General features: G+C 32.5%; 2 protein-coding genes and 3 non-coding genes across 5 annotated transcripts in view; 3 read left to right on the top strand and 2 right to left on the bottom strand.

Moving 5' to 3' along the window:
* The window catches only part of LOC143912339 (uncharacterized), a 976,232-nt gene that overhangs the window by 76,238 nt on the left and 883,993 nt on the right, over positions 1-16,001 (top strand). The gene's annotated exons all lie outside the window — the stretch shown is intronic.
* On the bottom strand, positions 578-696 carry LOC143920509 (5S ribosomal RNA). The gene has a single exon (XR_013261350.1). It is a non-coding gene; the product is annotated as a 5S ribosomal RNA (ribosomal RNA).
* LOC143917068 (UDP-glucosyltransferase 2-like) lies at positions 6,428-8,411 on the top strand. The gene is made up of 4 exons (XM_077438465.1): positions 6,428-7,264; positions 7,346-7,574; positions 7,845-8,064; positions 8,132-8,411. The coding sequence occupies exons 1-4, from the start codon at positions 6,428-6,430 to the stop codon at positions 8,382-8,384; spliced, it is 1,539 nt and encodes a 512-aa protein (XP_077294591.1). The 3' UTR covers positions 8,385-8,411.
* On the bottom strand, positions 9,066-9,137 carry TRNAQ-UUG (transfer RNA glutamine (anticodon UUG)). The gene has a single exon. It is a non-coding gene; the product is annotated as a tRNA-Gln (tRNA).
* On the top strand, positions 11,648-11,719 carry TRNAC-GCA (transfer RNA cysteine (anticodon GCA)). The gene has a single exon. It is a non-coding gene; the product is annotated as a tRNA-Cys (tRNA).

Raw genomic sequence — 16,001 nt, 5'->3', positions numbered from 1 at the left:
AGTTATGAAACTTATAAATACCATATTAATTATACATATATACCATCTTAATTTCATATACATATATGGAAAAGTAAATTCCGTTCAAAAATTAGTTAAATGTATATACTACATATTTTTGTGAAAAAGAGATTTTGAATTTTTATCTAAAATTTATTGGTTATATATTTTACCCGATAAATAAAAATAGTTCAAATGGTTTTAAAATACATGTATAAAAATACTTCTAATGTTGTATCGACTGTGATTTTATCAAATAAGAATAAACGATAAATTATTTGAATATTTTTGATTCTTAATAAAATATAATGTTATTAACTTTCATGAATTTTTCGCTATTTCCTTAATTTTTTAGGAATGAATCATTAATTTACTTAAAAATTACAGTATGTACATTCATAATATGTAGGTTTAATGAAATTGGTGGATAATTTATGAATGAAAAATATTTTTAAGGAATATATACATGTTTTTAAATTTAAAGTTGGCAAATATTTGTTTATAAAAGTTAAAATATAAATTCAACTAATAAGAAATGCAAAGGAGGTATGTAAAAACTTTGTAAAATAAAAAGGAGGGCCAACGGCACGCGGTGTTCCCAAGCGGTCACCCATCCAAGTACTGACCGCGCCCAATGTTGCTTAACTTCGGTGATCGGACGAGAACCGGTGTATTCAACGTGGTATGGTCGTTGGCAACAGCCGTAGCTTTATTTTTGTAAACATATTATAGTGTATCGGTTTATATAAAAACCCAAAATGTTGATATACATACATTGTATAATAACGTGTCTATTTAAAAAAATTCGGATTTTGCAATATTTAAAATAAAAAAATAAATTTATATGCAGATTAAGTTCAAATTTTTATGATGAAAATAGAAGAATTCTTAAAAAATAATAGAAACATTATATGTAAGTAGGTATGGATAGACTGCATTGATATAGAATAATACGTTATTCTATATCAATAGACTGTCAACAATATGCCTGACAAACAATCCCCCGCACGCTGGACTGACCAAGTATCTGCAGCGACGGGCGCTTCCACGGTAGCAAGTCTTCGCCTGGCCGAATTTAGAACTGAATGGAGGAAGCTGGTTGACCGGACATCATAGTCACGATCCTCAGTGATGACTCATCACTGAGGATCGTGATGAGTTCCCTCATCACTGATGAGGGAACCGACAGCAATATATATCAGTAACCACATATTGTAGACATAGGTTGTCAAATTTCATGCAAGTCCAACCAGGTCCTGGTTGGACTTGCATGACATCCCCAGACATCGGTTACCAGGACATCTCCCCCCAAAAAAAATCATCAAATAATTTTTAATTTATATTAAAAAAGTAAATAATATCAATTACTTAAATAGGAACAAAAGCAGTTATAAACATCTAAATTAAAAAAATACACCTAATATACACATAAACATAAATGATTCATTAGTGTGAGAAAATTATCAATTCAAGATAAATTGATTGATGCCTGATACAAATTTTTTGTCACCCTTCTACACATAGTTCTCCAGAAAGTATAAAACAGAGACAAATAGTTCATTGTTGAATATTGCTGCAGTGTGTACCAGACTGTCTGGTCCAGACATCGACTTTTTGTTTATAGTTTATGTTACATATTTTTTAATTCTGAGTTAAAAACTTCTGTAGGAATTTAAAAAGTAGTAAACCGGGACATTTGGGCGTCCCGAGAGGTTTGTTCGGGACACCGGGACACGAGACTTAAAACCGGTGACAATCCCGATTAATCGGGATGCCTGACAAGTTGTGACAACCCTATGTATGTAGGTAGAATGTTTTGCATAACGAATTAAAATATGTACAAATGTATTTAATAAAAAATGAGGAATAAATACATAAGTATGTATGTATGTACATATGTACATTATCTATCGGTAGTTCGTAATTTGCGGATGAAACGTGTATTTTACCAATAAAAAGAAATCATAATTTTTTGAAAATACAATATCTTATTCAAAAATAGTTGAGTCATTAAAAAATGTTTTAATGGTTATGCTAAAGAGGGAATACATTTCAAGTTCATTAAAATGCAACGAAAATCAATGTAGAATATTGGAATATTTATGACGTCAGTGTAGGAAGGCGTACAATTGTACACGGTGACGTCAGAGTGACGTCAATTACACTGTTGGGTGTTTTATCCAGGCTCGAGGTCGTTCAATGACGTTGAATGTCGGGTGGGGTCGCGACCATCGTTCCAGGGCCACACTCAGTTGGCCCTGACACCGCAACAAACGACCATGACAGTATCAGTGTCCTGAAAATGGTTCAAGGATATACGTAGCAGCAAAAAGTAAGGGAAAGGTCGGAACATCTGAAACGAGGGTATTCAATCTAGGGATAATACCGGTATATCGGTTTACCGGTGTCCAAATTTGGCAATCAGTAATTATCGGTGAATTGGAAAATTCACCGGTAATTACCGGAAATTCTTTTATCGCGAATACATATATGTACATACGGGTGACCGTCATCGCACCGAATGTTAAAAAGTCGAAAATGTTCGTTTACCATGCATACATATGAAAAACGGTTAGTATATATATCAGTGGCGTGCGGTAAAACTCTCTCTCCCCCCGTCGAACATCCTCACTTAATTTGCGCGAGCAGGATACAACAGGAACAAGAGGAACAGGCTTTTCCTCCCGTATCCTGCGCGCACACATTAAACAAGGCTGTATGACAAAAAAAAAAGAGATAACTTCACCGCTTGCCACTCATTTATATTAATATACATAGTACCGTTTACCATGTACCCTTTTTTTATCTTTCGACTTAAGATCTTTCGATTTTCGATCTTCGCACTTTAATTTTTTTTTTAATATAGTGAATCAACTTTTTTGGCATACAAAACAACAACATACAAAAATCAAAGGAACACAAAGATAATATAAATTTATATTCGGGGTTTATAAATTTATATATTTATATGATAGACATGATGAAAGAAAGTTACGGAGAGATACATATTAAGGTCTGTTCATACCTAGTCAGCACGTACCGATTTCAGCAGGTATCCGTCCGTACGAAAAGTATTCTTTGGTACATTTTGTATGGGTATATTCATACCAACCGTCACGTTTACGCCACGGCAGGCTTACAGCAGTACCCGAGATTTCCTGTTCATACCTTACAGCAACACCCGTCAACGTATCGTATCCGTTTTTTGGCCATCGTGGAAATATACACGCGAATTACGTGCCATGAGTCTGCCGCTTTGCTGTTTTGGACCTATTATCGATAGTGACAGTTGACAGCTGTTCAATCTTTCAACATGGTTTTGGCGCAAATATTTAAAAAAAAATTTTACGGAAATATTTAAAAAATATTTAAAAAAATTTTAAATTGTTTACGGAAATCTGTGCTTTTTTATTGTCTTCTTGAGCTTCTTCTTCCAACAAAAACGCGATTATACATAATTTTTCGTTCGATAAACGCCGAAACATTTTTGCTGACTTGTATTCTGACGCGTAGCTACGAATGCACGTGTATGCATTCATATTGTAAGTACTCGACAATACGACTTAAGAAATATTGCGCCGTATCGTCATGGCCTGTAATGTATAAGTAAGCCGATTTTGCCTTGCACTCGGCCAAAGTGATGTAAGCGTGACGTAACCGCGACGTGTAGGTAGATATGAATAGAAATGTAATAAAATGACATATTTTAAACGGAGTCGTGCAGTGCTGAAGCCGTGCAGTGCTGTTAAGTATGAACAGACCTTTATATGTAGCACATTGAATAGAAAAAAAGTAGAATTATATAAAAAAAAAAAATTATAAAAGAAGGCATGAAGAGAAAAAAAAATACAATAGTAATTTAAAATAGTAAAAATAACATTATGTAACAAAGAATTTTATAAAATTCCTAGTTTTGCTACCCGGCTTTGCCCGTGCTTTTGTGACCAAAAGATAACATATTGATAAAAAAATAAGAATACGGGACATACCGGATGAATAATAAAAATACTGACTATCTATGCATATTAAAGTACTGACGAAAAATTGATTACCATGTATGAAACAAATACATAAACAATAAATCAAATATATTTGCCTGTTAGGAAAAACTTTATGCTTCGTGCATACATACATATATTCATACTAAACATTTCACACAAAATTATTTACGAGTTTTTAAATTCTAATTAACGATTTCTCGAGAAAAATTTCATAATGTGAAATTTCGAGATACTCATATCTCGAAATTTCATAATAAAATATTCTCGAGAAACGAGAACAAAAATTTCTCGAGAAATCTACAAAAATACGAGAATTCTCGATCACAACCTCTACACGCCAGGTTTACGCTACACTGCGCGGAAATTCTGTTACCGATCTTCTGACAAGGTGTCGTTCGTGACGTGACGCAAGTGTCGTTGAGTGGGGTTGCCTTGCGACAATTATTCTCCTTCTTCATATCGTGACTTTGAAATAGCATGTAGCCATAATCTTTTGGTTTTTCTCGATTGTTCTTCTTCCTCGCATATCAAAGATACTATAATAGCGTCCGTTTCGTCCATCTTGCTCCAAGGTACCGAACGAATGATTGACATAATTTACTGCGTAGTGTCTCATCGCTGTCGTTCAAGTGCGGTTTACCTAATATTGTCGCACACTGTTGTGAAGTGTCGGATCGTTCGTTTGATGCATAGTGCGGTCGGCCTTTAATAAGACATAAAGGGGCGCTTATTTGGTATTTGCAAAGGGCTCCAAATAAATTGGTAAGGCTCTGAATATAATACATGAATGTATTTAAACTATGATTAATTAAACAAAAAACAAAAAAAATAATAGTAACTATTATTGTGGAAACAGTATTTATTATGTCATTTTAAAATTTGGGAATTCGTTGCATACATTTAAAATTCACGTTCAATATTGAACATTTTGGCACCCACCCCCCCCCCCTCGCTTGGCTCAGTGTGTTCATGTTCATGTATGATCTTCATCTACACCAGCGGCTCCCAACCATCTTTCACTCATTGATTAATAAGTTGACCTTAAAAGTATTATCACTTGAAAGTTCAATCAAGTTTTACTTTTCTTCGATGGATAATGTTATAGGGGTCTACCTCGTCCCACCAATTTGCAACATTCTAGACTCTTTTTCCCAACTTTTTCGGTGTATTTCGCCGTTGAATTTGTATATATGTATACAAAACACATATACGAAAATGTTTTACATAGTGAAATACTTATTTTACGAGATAAACATTACCTAGTACTAAAAATATTGGAAGAATTGATTTTTAAAAGTTTATTTAAATATTTTAAAAGCTTGAAAATCTATGATTGATCACAATATGTCTTGTATATTAAAAATACATGTATTAAAAAAACATTTTTGTATACAATATATGTACAAACTCCTGTTTAAGTAGAGGAAAAGTTGAGAAAACGAGTCCCGAGATATTGCGAGTTAGTCGAACGGAGCGCAGATCTTATATACGTATTACTCCAAATCTTATATACGTATTTCTAAAATTTTTTTTTTACAAAATACATTAAAATGTTTAATTTTATTTGCAAAGTGTTCAATTTGATTTGTAAAATGTTTAATTTCATTTGTAAAGTGTTCAATTTGAAGGCTAAAATGTTCAATTTGATTTGTAAAATGTTCAATTTGGAGTGTAAAGCCTGTAGCTGTCTGAAAGTGTGCTTTATCAAAAGACCTTGAAACCTCTCAACTTAAAACGTAGAAATTTGCGGACTGGCAGCTGAAAACCACTGGTATAGTGTTCAATAATATTGATTACATTTTAATGAAAATCCTGAATGTATTTCTTGTATACTTGAAGTTTATATGCTCGTGTTTCAGATATATATTATGTATGGTCAAATTATTAATTGTGCTACTAATGGGATAATTGTTTCGAAATAATATTTTATGTAATTTACCAGTGTCAAATTAAATAAACTTTAAAAATTAAATTTTACATTAAAAATTAAAAAAAAAACATTTATTTACTAGCGAATCGACTTATTCACATTGAATATGTGATTTTGAAAAACTAATCAAGGTGTGATTTCAAATAAAAAATCAACAATATATACCAGGAAGAGTAAATCACAGAAAAGTACAATCAAATATACGAAGTAATATACATATGTACATATAATATTAGCGTTTTAAATTACATATTTTCTGTTTGAATGAAATAAAAACACTTACTCGTCAATTTTTATATCTTCGCACCTCGTCTATTTATCGGTAAAATTTTACTAAATGTTAAAAATATTGCTGATCGACAATTGGATAATGCCTAAATGAAACACATATTTGACGAGCATGCATTTTAATCAAATTTCATTCGAACTCGACGGCGCGTTGACGTCGTACACCATAATTGCATTTATATCATTGCATACAGTTTATCTATTCTCGATGAGTGCAGTCACAGTGATATTAGTGCTTTGTGCAATTTTATTATTAAGTACACATCAGGTGCACAGCTTTAATATATTATGGTTAGCTGGTATAACCTCGCCCAGTCACCAAATATGGGGAGGGGTTCTTCAGAGAGCTCTTGCGGAAAGAGGACATAACATCACAGCTCTCAGTGTAGACGTGTATGATGTTAAAGTTCCCAATCTTACTTACATCCACTTGGAAAACGTTTACAACTACTTTTCAGTGAACGCCAGCAACTTGACAAGAATGATGAACGCGGACCCATTTAAAGCAATCAGCACCCTGGCAAGTTACAGGTCGAATGGCTGTTCACCTGCGTTGAGAAGCAATGGATTCAATACTTTAATGGCTTATCCGAAAGACTTCAATTTTGATTTGGTTGTGCATGATTTTGTCGGAGCTCAGTGTTTGTTGGGTTTTGTCTCTAGATTTAGTGATCCACCTTTGATTAGTTTGTCGGCAACGACGTGTCCTGTTGCCATATCGTCAGCCTCAGGAAATCCACAATATCCAGAGTACGTTCCTGCCAATCATTTGAATGTGGGGTTCAGCATGAGTTATTTGAATCGAGTTTATAACAGCTTGTTGTATACATTTGACAATATCGTGAGGTTTCTATTTATGATACCGGAACAAGACAAGATAGCAAAAGAGTTTTTCAGGAATGAAAATTTAGATATTGCTGCGATATCGAAATCTTCAGTTTTAACTTTGGTGAATTTGCCACCTTATGATGTGATGCAACCGTTTTTTCAAACGGTTATACCAGTAGGTGGTATGCAAATTCAAAAACCAAAACCTTTAAATGATGTTAGTATAAAACTTTGAATGCAACATACATACATACGTATTTTTATGAATTTATTATAAACTATATTTATTTTGTTTCAGAAATTAAATACATTTATTTCGAAGTACAAGGATGGTATTGTGTATTTTGCTTTCGGAACTAATATAAGAGCTGAAGATTTTTCTCAGAACAAGGTGAAGAATTTTTTGGAAGCTTTCAAACAATTTCCCACGCATGGATTCTTGTGGAAATATAAACCTGAAGTGATGAAACACACATTACCGGAAAATGTATTGTTAGAAGGATGGTTGCCACAAAATGATATTCTTGGTTCGTTACCTTCTATGGAAATATAAACATTGAACCTAAGAAGCAAGATAAAATAAATTATTAGTTAAAATAATTGTTATATGGCATGTTTTTGATAATATTCGAAACGACGTAACAGTTATCACTACGACATGTCAAATGATGAACTCAAAAACATTCAAAAATTTATATTTAATGACATTGCTTTTAGCATCCTACAAATGATAAATAAAAATGATGCTATCGATTATGCTTTTTGATATCAATGATATAAGAGGTTTTTGTTTTTAGCTCATAATGACATAAAAGTATTTATTGGACATGGAGGTGCATTGAGTTGTCAAGAAGCAACATGGTATGGAATTCCTCAACTTCTAATACCATTTATTATTGATCAGAAGCACAATGCAGCTAGGGCCGTAGAAAGGGGAATGGCTTTAAAATTGGATCACAATGAATTAACGACAGAAGTTATTGCAAATGCATTGCGAAAGCTTATCTACGATGTCAGGTACTTTTAATATCGATGATATTCGTATTTCATGTTTTTAAAATTTATATAAAAAACCATTTATCAGTTTCAGAAAAAAATCTAAGATATTTTCGTCTGTTTTTCGCGACCAACCACAATCACCATTAGATAGAGCAATTTATTGGATCGAGTATGTGCTGAAGCATGGTCAAGAAGTCAAGTTGTTGCGTTCACCCGGTCAAGATATGACTAAGTTTTATCAAATTCTTCCTGATCTGATTATAGCACTAGTAGTGGTGTCGGTAGGTTCAATACTTGTAGGCATTTTTGGTTCGATTCACACCAAAAGGCAAAGTTAAAGTTAGTATTAGTGTTATAATCAGAGATCGGCGGCCGCGATTCTTTTATGCACAAAAAATGGTTCACTATTGTCAATCTTTTTTTTTGCTCTTTTGTTTTGTAGGACAATAGTGAACCATTTTTCGTGCAAAAATGAATCCTGGCCGCCAATCTCTGGTTATAATCAGAGATGCGGCTTTTAGAACAAATAATAGTTCATTTTTTTTAATTACTACTGTCGACCGATTTTTTGTTATCTTGCTTTGTTTGTTAATGGAGAGATCCATGGCTTTTTTTTTGAAAAAAATTGTGCTGGAACTCAATTCTTGTCAAGTTTTTTACTATAAAAATTATATTCAAATTATATTATATATAATATTCGTTTGAAGCATAAAAAAATGCCGAGAAAAAAGGCGCCGGAACGCCGTTCCACCGCGTCACATGGGAAAAATGGCCCTGGAGAGATTTATTGTTATTTTAAGGCGGAATCCTCGCCCGAGCTATAAATGAAAATAAATAAAGATTAGAAGAATTAAAATAAACAAATAAAATTGTTTTTTTATTTTATTTTTGAAAGGAGATAGACCCATTTTGTTATTTGATTAGTAAGCCATCGAAGTACTTCCTATTTTATTATGATTGGGATTTTAATATCCGATTTAAAGATATTTGTCCATTTGTCACAAAAGAAAAACTTTTACAGGTTCCACCGAGATTTGAACTCGGATCGCTGGATTCAAAGTCCAGAGTGCTAACCGTTACACCATGGAACCGATGATAAAGCGATGTATAAGTAATAGTCAGACAAATAATTAAAATCGAAATATTGTAGATAGTTGAGGTCAAAGACAACGGTTATCTTTTTACGTTATTTGTTTACATTTAATTGAAAAAAATAAAGACGGGTGAAGCATTCAGTTCGGTACGTACACAGGCTATCTTTATATATATATTAGTAGTGTTGTGCCCGTTAATTTCAACGGGTGGTTTCGAAAAGGAATTGAAACACGAATAAAAATAAAGTTATATACTATATAAGTATCATCATCATTTACAGCCATTCGCCATCCACTGCTGGATGAAGGCCTCTCCAACACGCTTCCACTCGTCTCTTTTTTGCGCAACTCTCATCCATCTCACCCCGCACATTTTCCTAATTTCTTCCACCCATCTTCCCTGCAGCCTTCCTTTCACCCTTTTTCATTCTCTCGGGTACCATTCAAGCACTTCTTTTGTCCACCTTTCGTCCATTCTTCTAGCCACGTGGCCCGCCCATTGCCATTTTAATCTCTTTACTCTGTCTACTATGTCCACTATCCTTGTCATGCTTCTCACCCACGTGTTTCGCTTCCTGTCTTTTCTCGTTATGCCAAGCATACAGCGTTCCATACTTCTTTGAGTGCATTGGATTTTGTGTAGCATCTTGGCGTTCAGTGTCCAAGTTTCACATCTATATGTCATAACTGGCAAAACGCATTGATCGAAGATCTTTTCTTCAGGCAGAGTGGCATTTTTGATTTAAAAACAGCATTCTTCCGTCCAAATGCACTTCATCTTTACTACCAGACATGTCAATTATTTGACCTAAATATAAATAATTATTTACTACTTCTACTAGTTTATCATCTAATGGGATGCTATCAGGCATGTAATAACTAATGAACATTTGTTTGGTCTTGTCTACGTTAATTTTTAATCCTACTTTTCTACTTTCCCTGTCCAGCTGTGTTAGTCTATTAAGTAGGTCAGCTGAATCACGAGCTATTAAAACTATATCGTCTGCGAACCGAAAGTGACTCAAGAAGCGACCGTTGATGCTTACTCCGGCTGTGTCCCATTCCAAGTTCCTGAAAACTCCCTCAAGCACCGCATTGAATAACTTGGGCGAGATTATATCTTCTTGTCTTACTCCTTTTCCTATGCTAAATCTATCTGTACCTGAAAAAATTTTAACCGAAGCTTTTAAAAAAAATTAGAATTTTCAAAAAAATCTTAATTTTCTGAAACCGGTGAAAGCCGGCCAACCAGCTTTTTATTAGTAAAAAAACCGAAAACCGGCTTTTTCTTTCGGCGGTTTTTTGGAATCCCTAAGTTCAGCCATTTCATTCTCATTGCTGGCCATTAACGTCGTGTGGTCTGCCAATCTTATGTTAGAAATCTTTCTGCCACCTATTCCTATTCCACCTTCCCACTCTTCTCCAGTGGTGTCACCTCAATTTTGGAACAACGGGTTTCCAAATTTTTTTCAAAAATTTTATTTAGAAAATATATACATATTTATGCACATATATGTATATACTTTTTTTTCGTCCAAGGAACTATTACGAATACGGAACCACGAAAGTTCATTAAATTTTGCTTTGTATAATTTTTGACAAAAATTATATGAATTTTTAGATTAAATAACGGTTTCCGGAAACTCTTCTCTTCTCATTATGTATTCCTCATATACGTATGTATATTAAAAAAGATCAGGAGACAGTATGCATCCCCGTTGGACACCTTTTTGAACTTGAAATTTTTACTAAAGAAACCTATCTATTCTAACTGGTTCCGCGACAAATCACTCACGGATTTTACACTCAACGGTTTATAGTTTTTGATCGATGCAATGACACATGTGTCAAATTAACGTGTAAATTATGATCACTGCAATCGTTTGTAAAAGTCAGATCAATTATTTTGATAAATCTGCGGATTTTCAAAAGCTTTTATTTAGTTTATAGTACCGGTAGTACCAAAAACTTGTTTTCGGTGTATTACCCATATTATTTTTTTTCACAATGCTTTGTATTGAAAATTGATTTGCTGTCTTTATCGATTTAATTTGAGTGTAAAATCCGTGAGTGATATGTCGTGACACCATTCTAACTGTTGCCGAATAATCCACATACATCCATATGTACATATAAATTATGAACGAATGTTGTTAGTTGTTTTGGGACACCCATCCCTTCCAAGACCTTATTATAAATTAATTAATAAATTATAAATTATTATTGTGAAAGTGAAGATGGTCAAAATTACAGTTCATTTAATTAGTACCTATTTTGAAAAACATAGTAGCAGTAAAGGGTTAATAAGGCAACTGTCAACTTACTGCCTGCGTATGCGCATTGTTGGTGTAACTTTTGTACAAATAATCAAACGTGTGATGTGAAGTTTGATGAAAAAGCATTATATTGATACATATATAAATGTGTAAAATATAAGAATATTTTTTTTTATAAGTATTTATTAACTTTGTGTTCATATAACGTTATTTACAAGCACTACGTCGACAGGGGATATAGCTCAGTGGTAGAGCATTCGACTGCAGATCGAGAGGTCCCCGGTTCAAACCCGGGTGTCCCCTGGCGGTAACGCTTCTTTTTTATTACTTTTATTATCCAGATAATACATTTTCAATATTGTCGATTTTTATTAAATATTTTGAGACAACTACATCAAAAATATATACACATATATTCGTATATAGTATCAAATGTTTTTTTTATTTGTATTTTTAAGTTTTTTTTTGCTGAAAGATAAAACGGAACTGTTTGATATATTTTTATTTAATTTATTCTCGTGTTGGTAATATTTATGTTATAAAAGATGTGCAAAAATAAATAAAGTTTTTTTATATTGTATATAGATGTCTCTAAGCATGCGTAAATTCAAATTTTAATTTGTAAATTCTCGTAAGAAAATTATTGGAATATTCCATAGATGATGAAATTCTTCTTTTGTATTTTTATCGCACATAAACACTCATACTATGTATATGTTCATGGCAATTTCCAGAAACCCTTTGTTTAAATTTTAAAATTTTCATTCGGCTTCGTGTTTCAGTCAATTTTTTCACATAACTTATATGTTTGAATATATTGAATGTACATATATATTTATGAAAATGTAAATTTAAATATGTAAAGATTTTTTTAAATTAAATTTCATGAAAGTTGAAAACATGAGGTCACATTGTTTGTTCCTCGCGTTCAAGTCAACGCGATGGCTACACTTGTTAAAATTAATATTCATAAAATTTTAATTCATAAAATTTGAATTGTAGTTTATTACATTCCATAGTGTAGTAGTTTATTACATTCCACATGCATATTGTAGTTTATAACGTTCCAGCTGACATTGTGAAACAGTTTATTAAAATAGTATTTATTTTGTGTTGTAAAACCACATCATTCATAAAGAGATATATGTATGTACCTATATATAATTTGTTGGATTACATGCGATTAAGAGGTCTAAAAAAATTACACGTGATAGATTAAGTTTTCGACGACAGGCTACCCCCACTGAACGTATAATCTTTCCTTCTTTTTCGAAAAATATTATTTTTCAAAGTTTGGCGGGCCTTTTGTGCGCGTGAGATATGCCTGCGAAGTTTTTTCTCGTCTCTTTTAGAAAACGTGTGAGATTTAATAATTTTATCAGTTCTGCCGAGCGTGAACTTTTTACTTAAGTTCTTTCGCGATAACATTTCGAATACGCAATTCTGTATCAAAGTGGGAACCAGTGGGGTTACTCAAAATCTATCCATGTAGACCGTATGTATATTTCCTGATTGAGAAGTGCAATTTTATAAATATGTTTTTCTATTAATGTCCATAGTTTTTTAATCGATAAATTTATATTATAATTTTTTTATCTAATAATTTCTTCTATTATTTTTACTTTATGTATGTATGTACGTAGTAACAATAGATGAAGTTTTGTGATCATGTGAAAATTCGAACTCGAGATTTTGACTGATTCGAACTCAGAATCGATTACTGATCACGTTTTCATGATCTAGAAAAAAATGTGTGTGTGTGTCTGTATATTTTGGGGATTTTTTGAACACCGTTAATCCTATAGAACCGAAACCTAGTATCGGTTACTGAAATTCTTATCGACACGACGTAAATTTTTTTCAAATTTTTAAGTTGACCGGAAATGGTCCCTCCCCTTATAGGTGTCCTCTTTTTTTAAAGTTTTTGAATTCAATTATCTCCCAAACCGCTAACTGGATCGAATTAAATCTTTTTTACATGTAATAGAAATAATAATTTTTATAACCTTATATTTTTTAAATATTTTTATCTGAACCAGAAGTAGTACTTTTACTCTAGAGAATCGAGGTTTTTTATGTTTTTCTCAGAAACCTTTTGGTTTATTGAACTGAAATTTTATATCTAGAAGTTTAAGCGTAATAGAAAGTTATGGATAAAATTTTGTAAGCATACCTCAACCGGAAGTGGCAGTTTACTCTTGTTCGATTTATCATCCACTATTTTTTTCGACCCCTTAAACATGTGTGATCTTGACGAAAAAATTCAAGTATAATTTTTGTATTAATGTGATGAAAATAAAAAAAAATCACCAAATTTAATGAACCGGAAGTGGGATTTTCTCCTCTTAGAAAGGTCAAAAATGTTGTCGCCTGGATCCTGTCCTCACCCCTGAACGTATTAAGCTGAAAATTTATATTTGTATTCTTTATGTACTAACTTAGAGCTGCTAACGTTTTGGTCAGAATTCATAAACCGGAAGTAGTATTTTTTTTTTAAACAATATTTCATTATTTTATTTTGACCTTTTAAATTATTTTTATCCTCTTGATATTTAATGTGTATAATATTTATATTTAATGTGTATAAAATTTGAACAAAATCCGACAAGCGGAAGTAGAAGTTTTGTCTAGTCTCCATACATTTGCGCTCAATTTGTATCGCTATCATAGTTGTTATTTAGTTGTTACATAGTTGTTATGATATTTTATTAAATTCTACACTCAAATATATGTATGTACATACATAAATTGACAAAACAATAATTTTATTCCAACTTATACATGACCACTTAATTATGCAACGTATGCACGTTGCATAACTAAGCTGGAATAAAAGTAGGTATATAATTTTATATACATACATATGTATACAAAGTGGTGTTTTGCTAAATAAAAAAAGAACCAGGTCGGTATTTAATTTTTACGATCCCGCCCCCGCTTTTTTCCTTACTAAAAAAAGTCGTATCCTAATATTGGTAGTTCAAATATTTATAAAAAAAATCAAATAATACTTAACAAATATTCTTACTTGTTGAAATTATGATGTATATTTTTATATTTTATAAAAACTGCTATAATGCATCTTCAACATCTTTGATTTTGCAAAAACCGTGTTTGTGTGCCAACAGCAACATTTGCTTTTAGCAATGCTAAAACCATGTATATATACATACATATGTCAAAAAACTATCAAATTTTAATAATAAATTTCATTAAATGTCTTTTAAGTTTTGAATGCGCTCAGATTATTATTCGATTGTGGTCATCGAGTGTTAGAGCGAGAGTCTTCTCACAATATTTGGAATACAAAATTTGATATGAAATTTTAGTCAAAATATTTTTTAATTGTACTATAAAAACAATCAAAGTGCCAGGGCGGCGACCTGGCTCAAAAAAATGTACCAGGGTGGCGAACTAGCCCGACTACATCACTGTGTATACATATACATATACATACCTATGTAAGTCATGTCATTTATATTTGGGGAAGAAAATTTTGAAATCTTAATTAAATAATGTTGATTATATGCATTTCTAATTTGAAAAAAAGTACCACAGAAAAGCCAGTGTCTGCATAATTTTAAGCTGTTATATTCTTCACACAATAACATAGAAACTCATTCAAGCGTCTCTATGTTATTGTGTGAAGAATATAACAGCTTAAAATTATGCAGACACTGGCTTTTATGTGGTACTTTTTTTCAAATTAGAAATGCATATAATCAACATTATTTAATTAAGATTTCAAAATTTTCTTCCACAAATATAAATGACATGACTTACATAGGTATGTATATGTATATGTACAAGCGGGGGATCGATCTATAACATATGAAATGTATTTACGTGTAAGAAAGTTGTGGAAGTAATTTCGGTTATCGCCAAAAGACGAAGAAATGGAGCAGTTTACTTTTACCTCCACCTGATATCCCCCTTCTCCCTTTTTCTATACCACGTTTCTCAACCTCTCTGTCACACGGAGGATGAACTCCGATCGGACGAAACGGAAGATCGTGCCAAGTTGGAAAGCCTCCGCATTATGGCTGTAGCCGACCGGCTCATCTCTATAACACGGCAATCATCGTCTCCTAACACCGACCCTGGTGATAAAAAATAGCCCACGCATGTCTTCCGCTGCCTCACTTATCCCTACCGTGCACTTCGCAATACCCAAAGTATTAGAATCAATTTATTCGCCAAATATAAGCGACCAATCGTATCCTGGATACGAGGAGATTCACAAATTTCTGAATCAGCGTTCGACGTACTCATTATTTCAGAATTCATGTATACATACTAGGGATCCCAATCGAATATTCGAATTATTCGTCTGATTTTTCAGTCCTTCGTTATTCGAATATTTCATCAACTATTCGAATATTATTCGTGCATATATATTTTTATAAAATAAATACACAAAATTATTATGAAAAGAGTGATGTCGAAGAAGTCGACGATTATGAAGATAAATTAATATGTAATGGGGATAATTGTGATGAAAATAAAGATAATAAGGAATATGAAATGTGTACATGTGAAGAAACGGATTTTTATTTATTAAATACAGAAATGTTTGAAGAAAATC

This window comes from Arctopsyche grandis, chromosome 1 (genome assembly GCF_051622035.1).
Source record: "Arctopsyche grandis isolate Sample6627 chromosome 1, ASM5162203v2, whole genome shotgun sequence".
In the NCBI taxonomy this organism is placed as follows: domain Eukaryota; kingdom Metazoa; phylum Arthropoda; class Insecta; order Trichoptera; family Hydropsychidae; genus Arctopsyche; species Arctopsyche grandis.
Note: the sequence above shows the minus strand (reverse complement) of the source record. Positions and strands in the feature narration are given on the sequence as shown.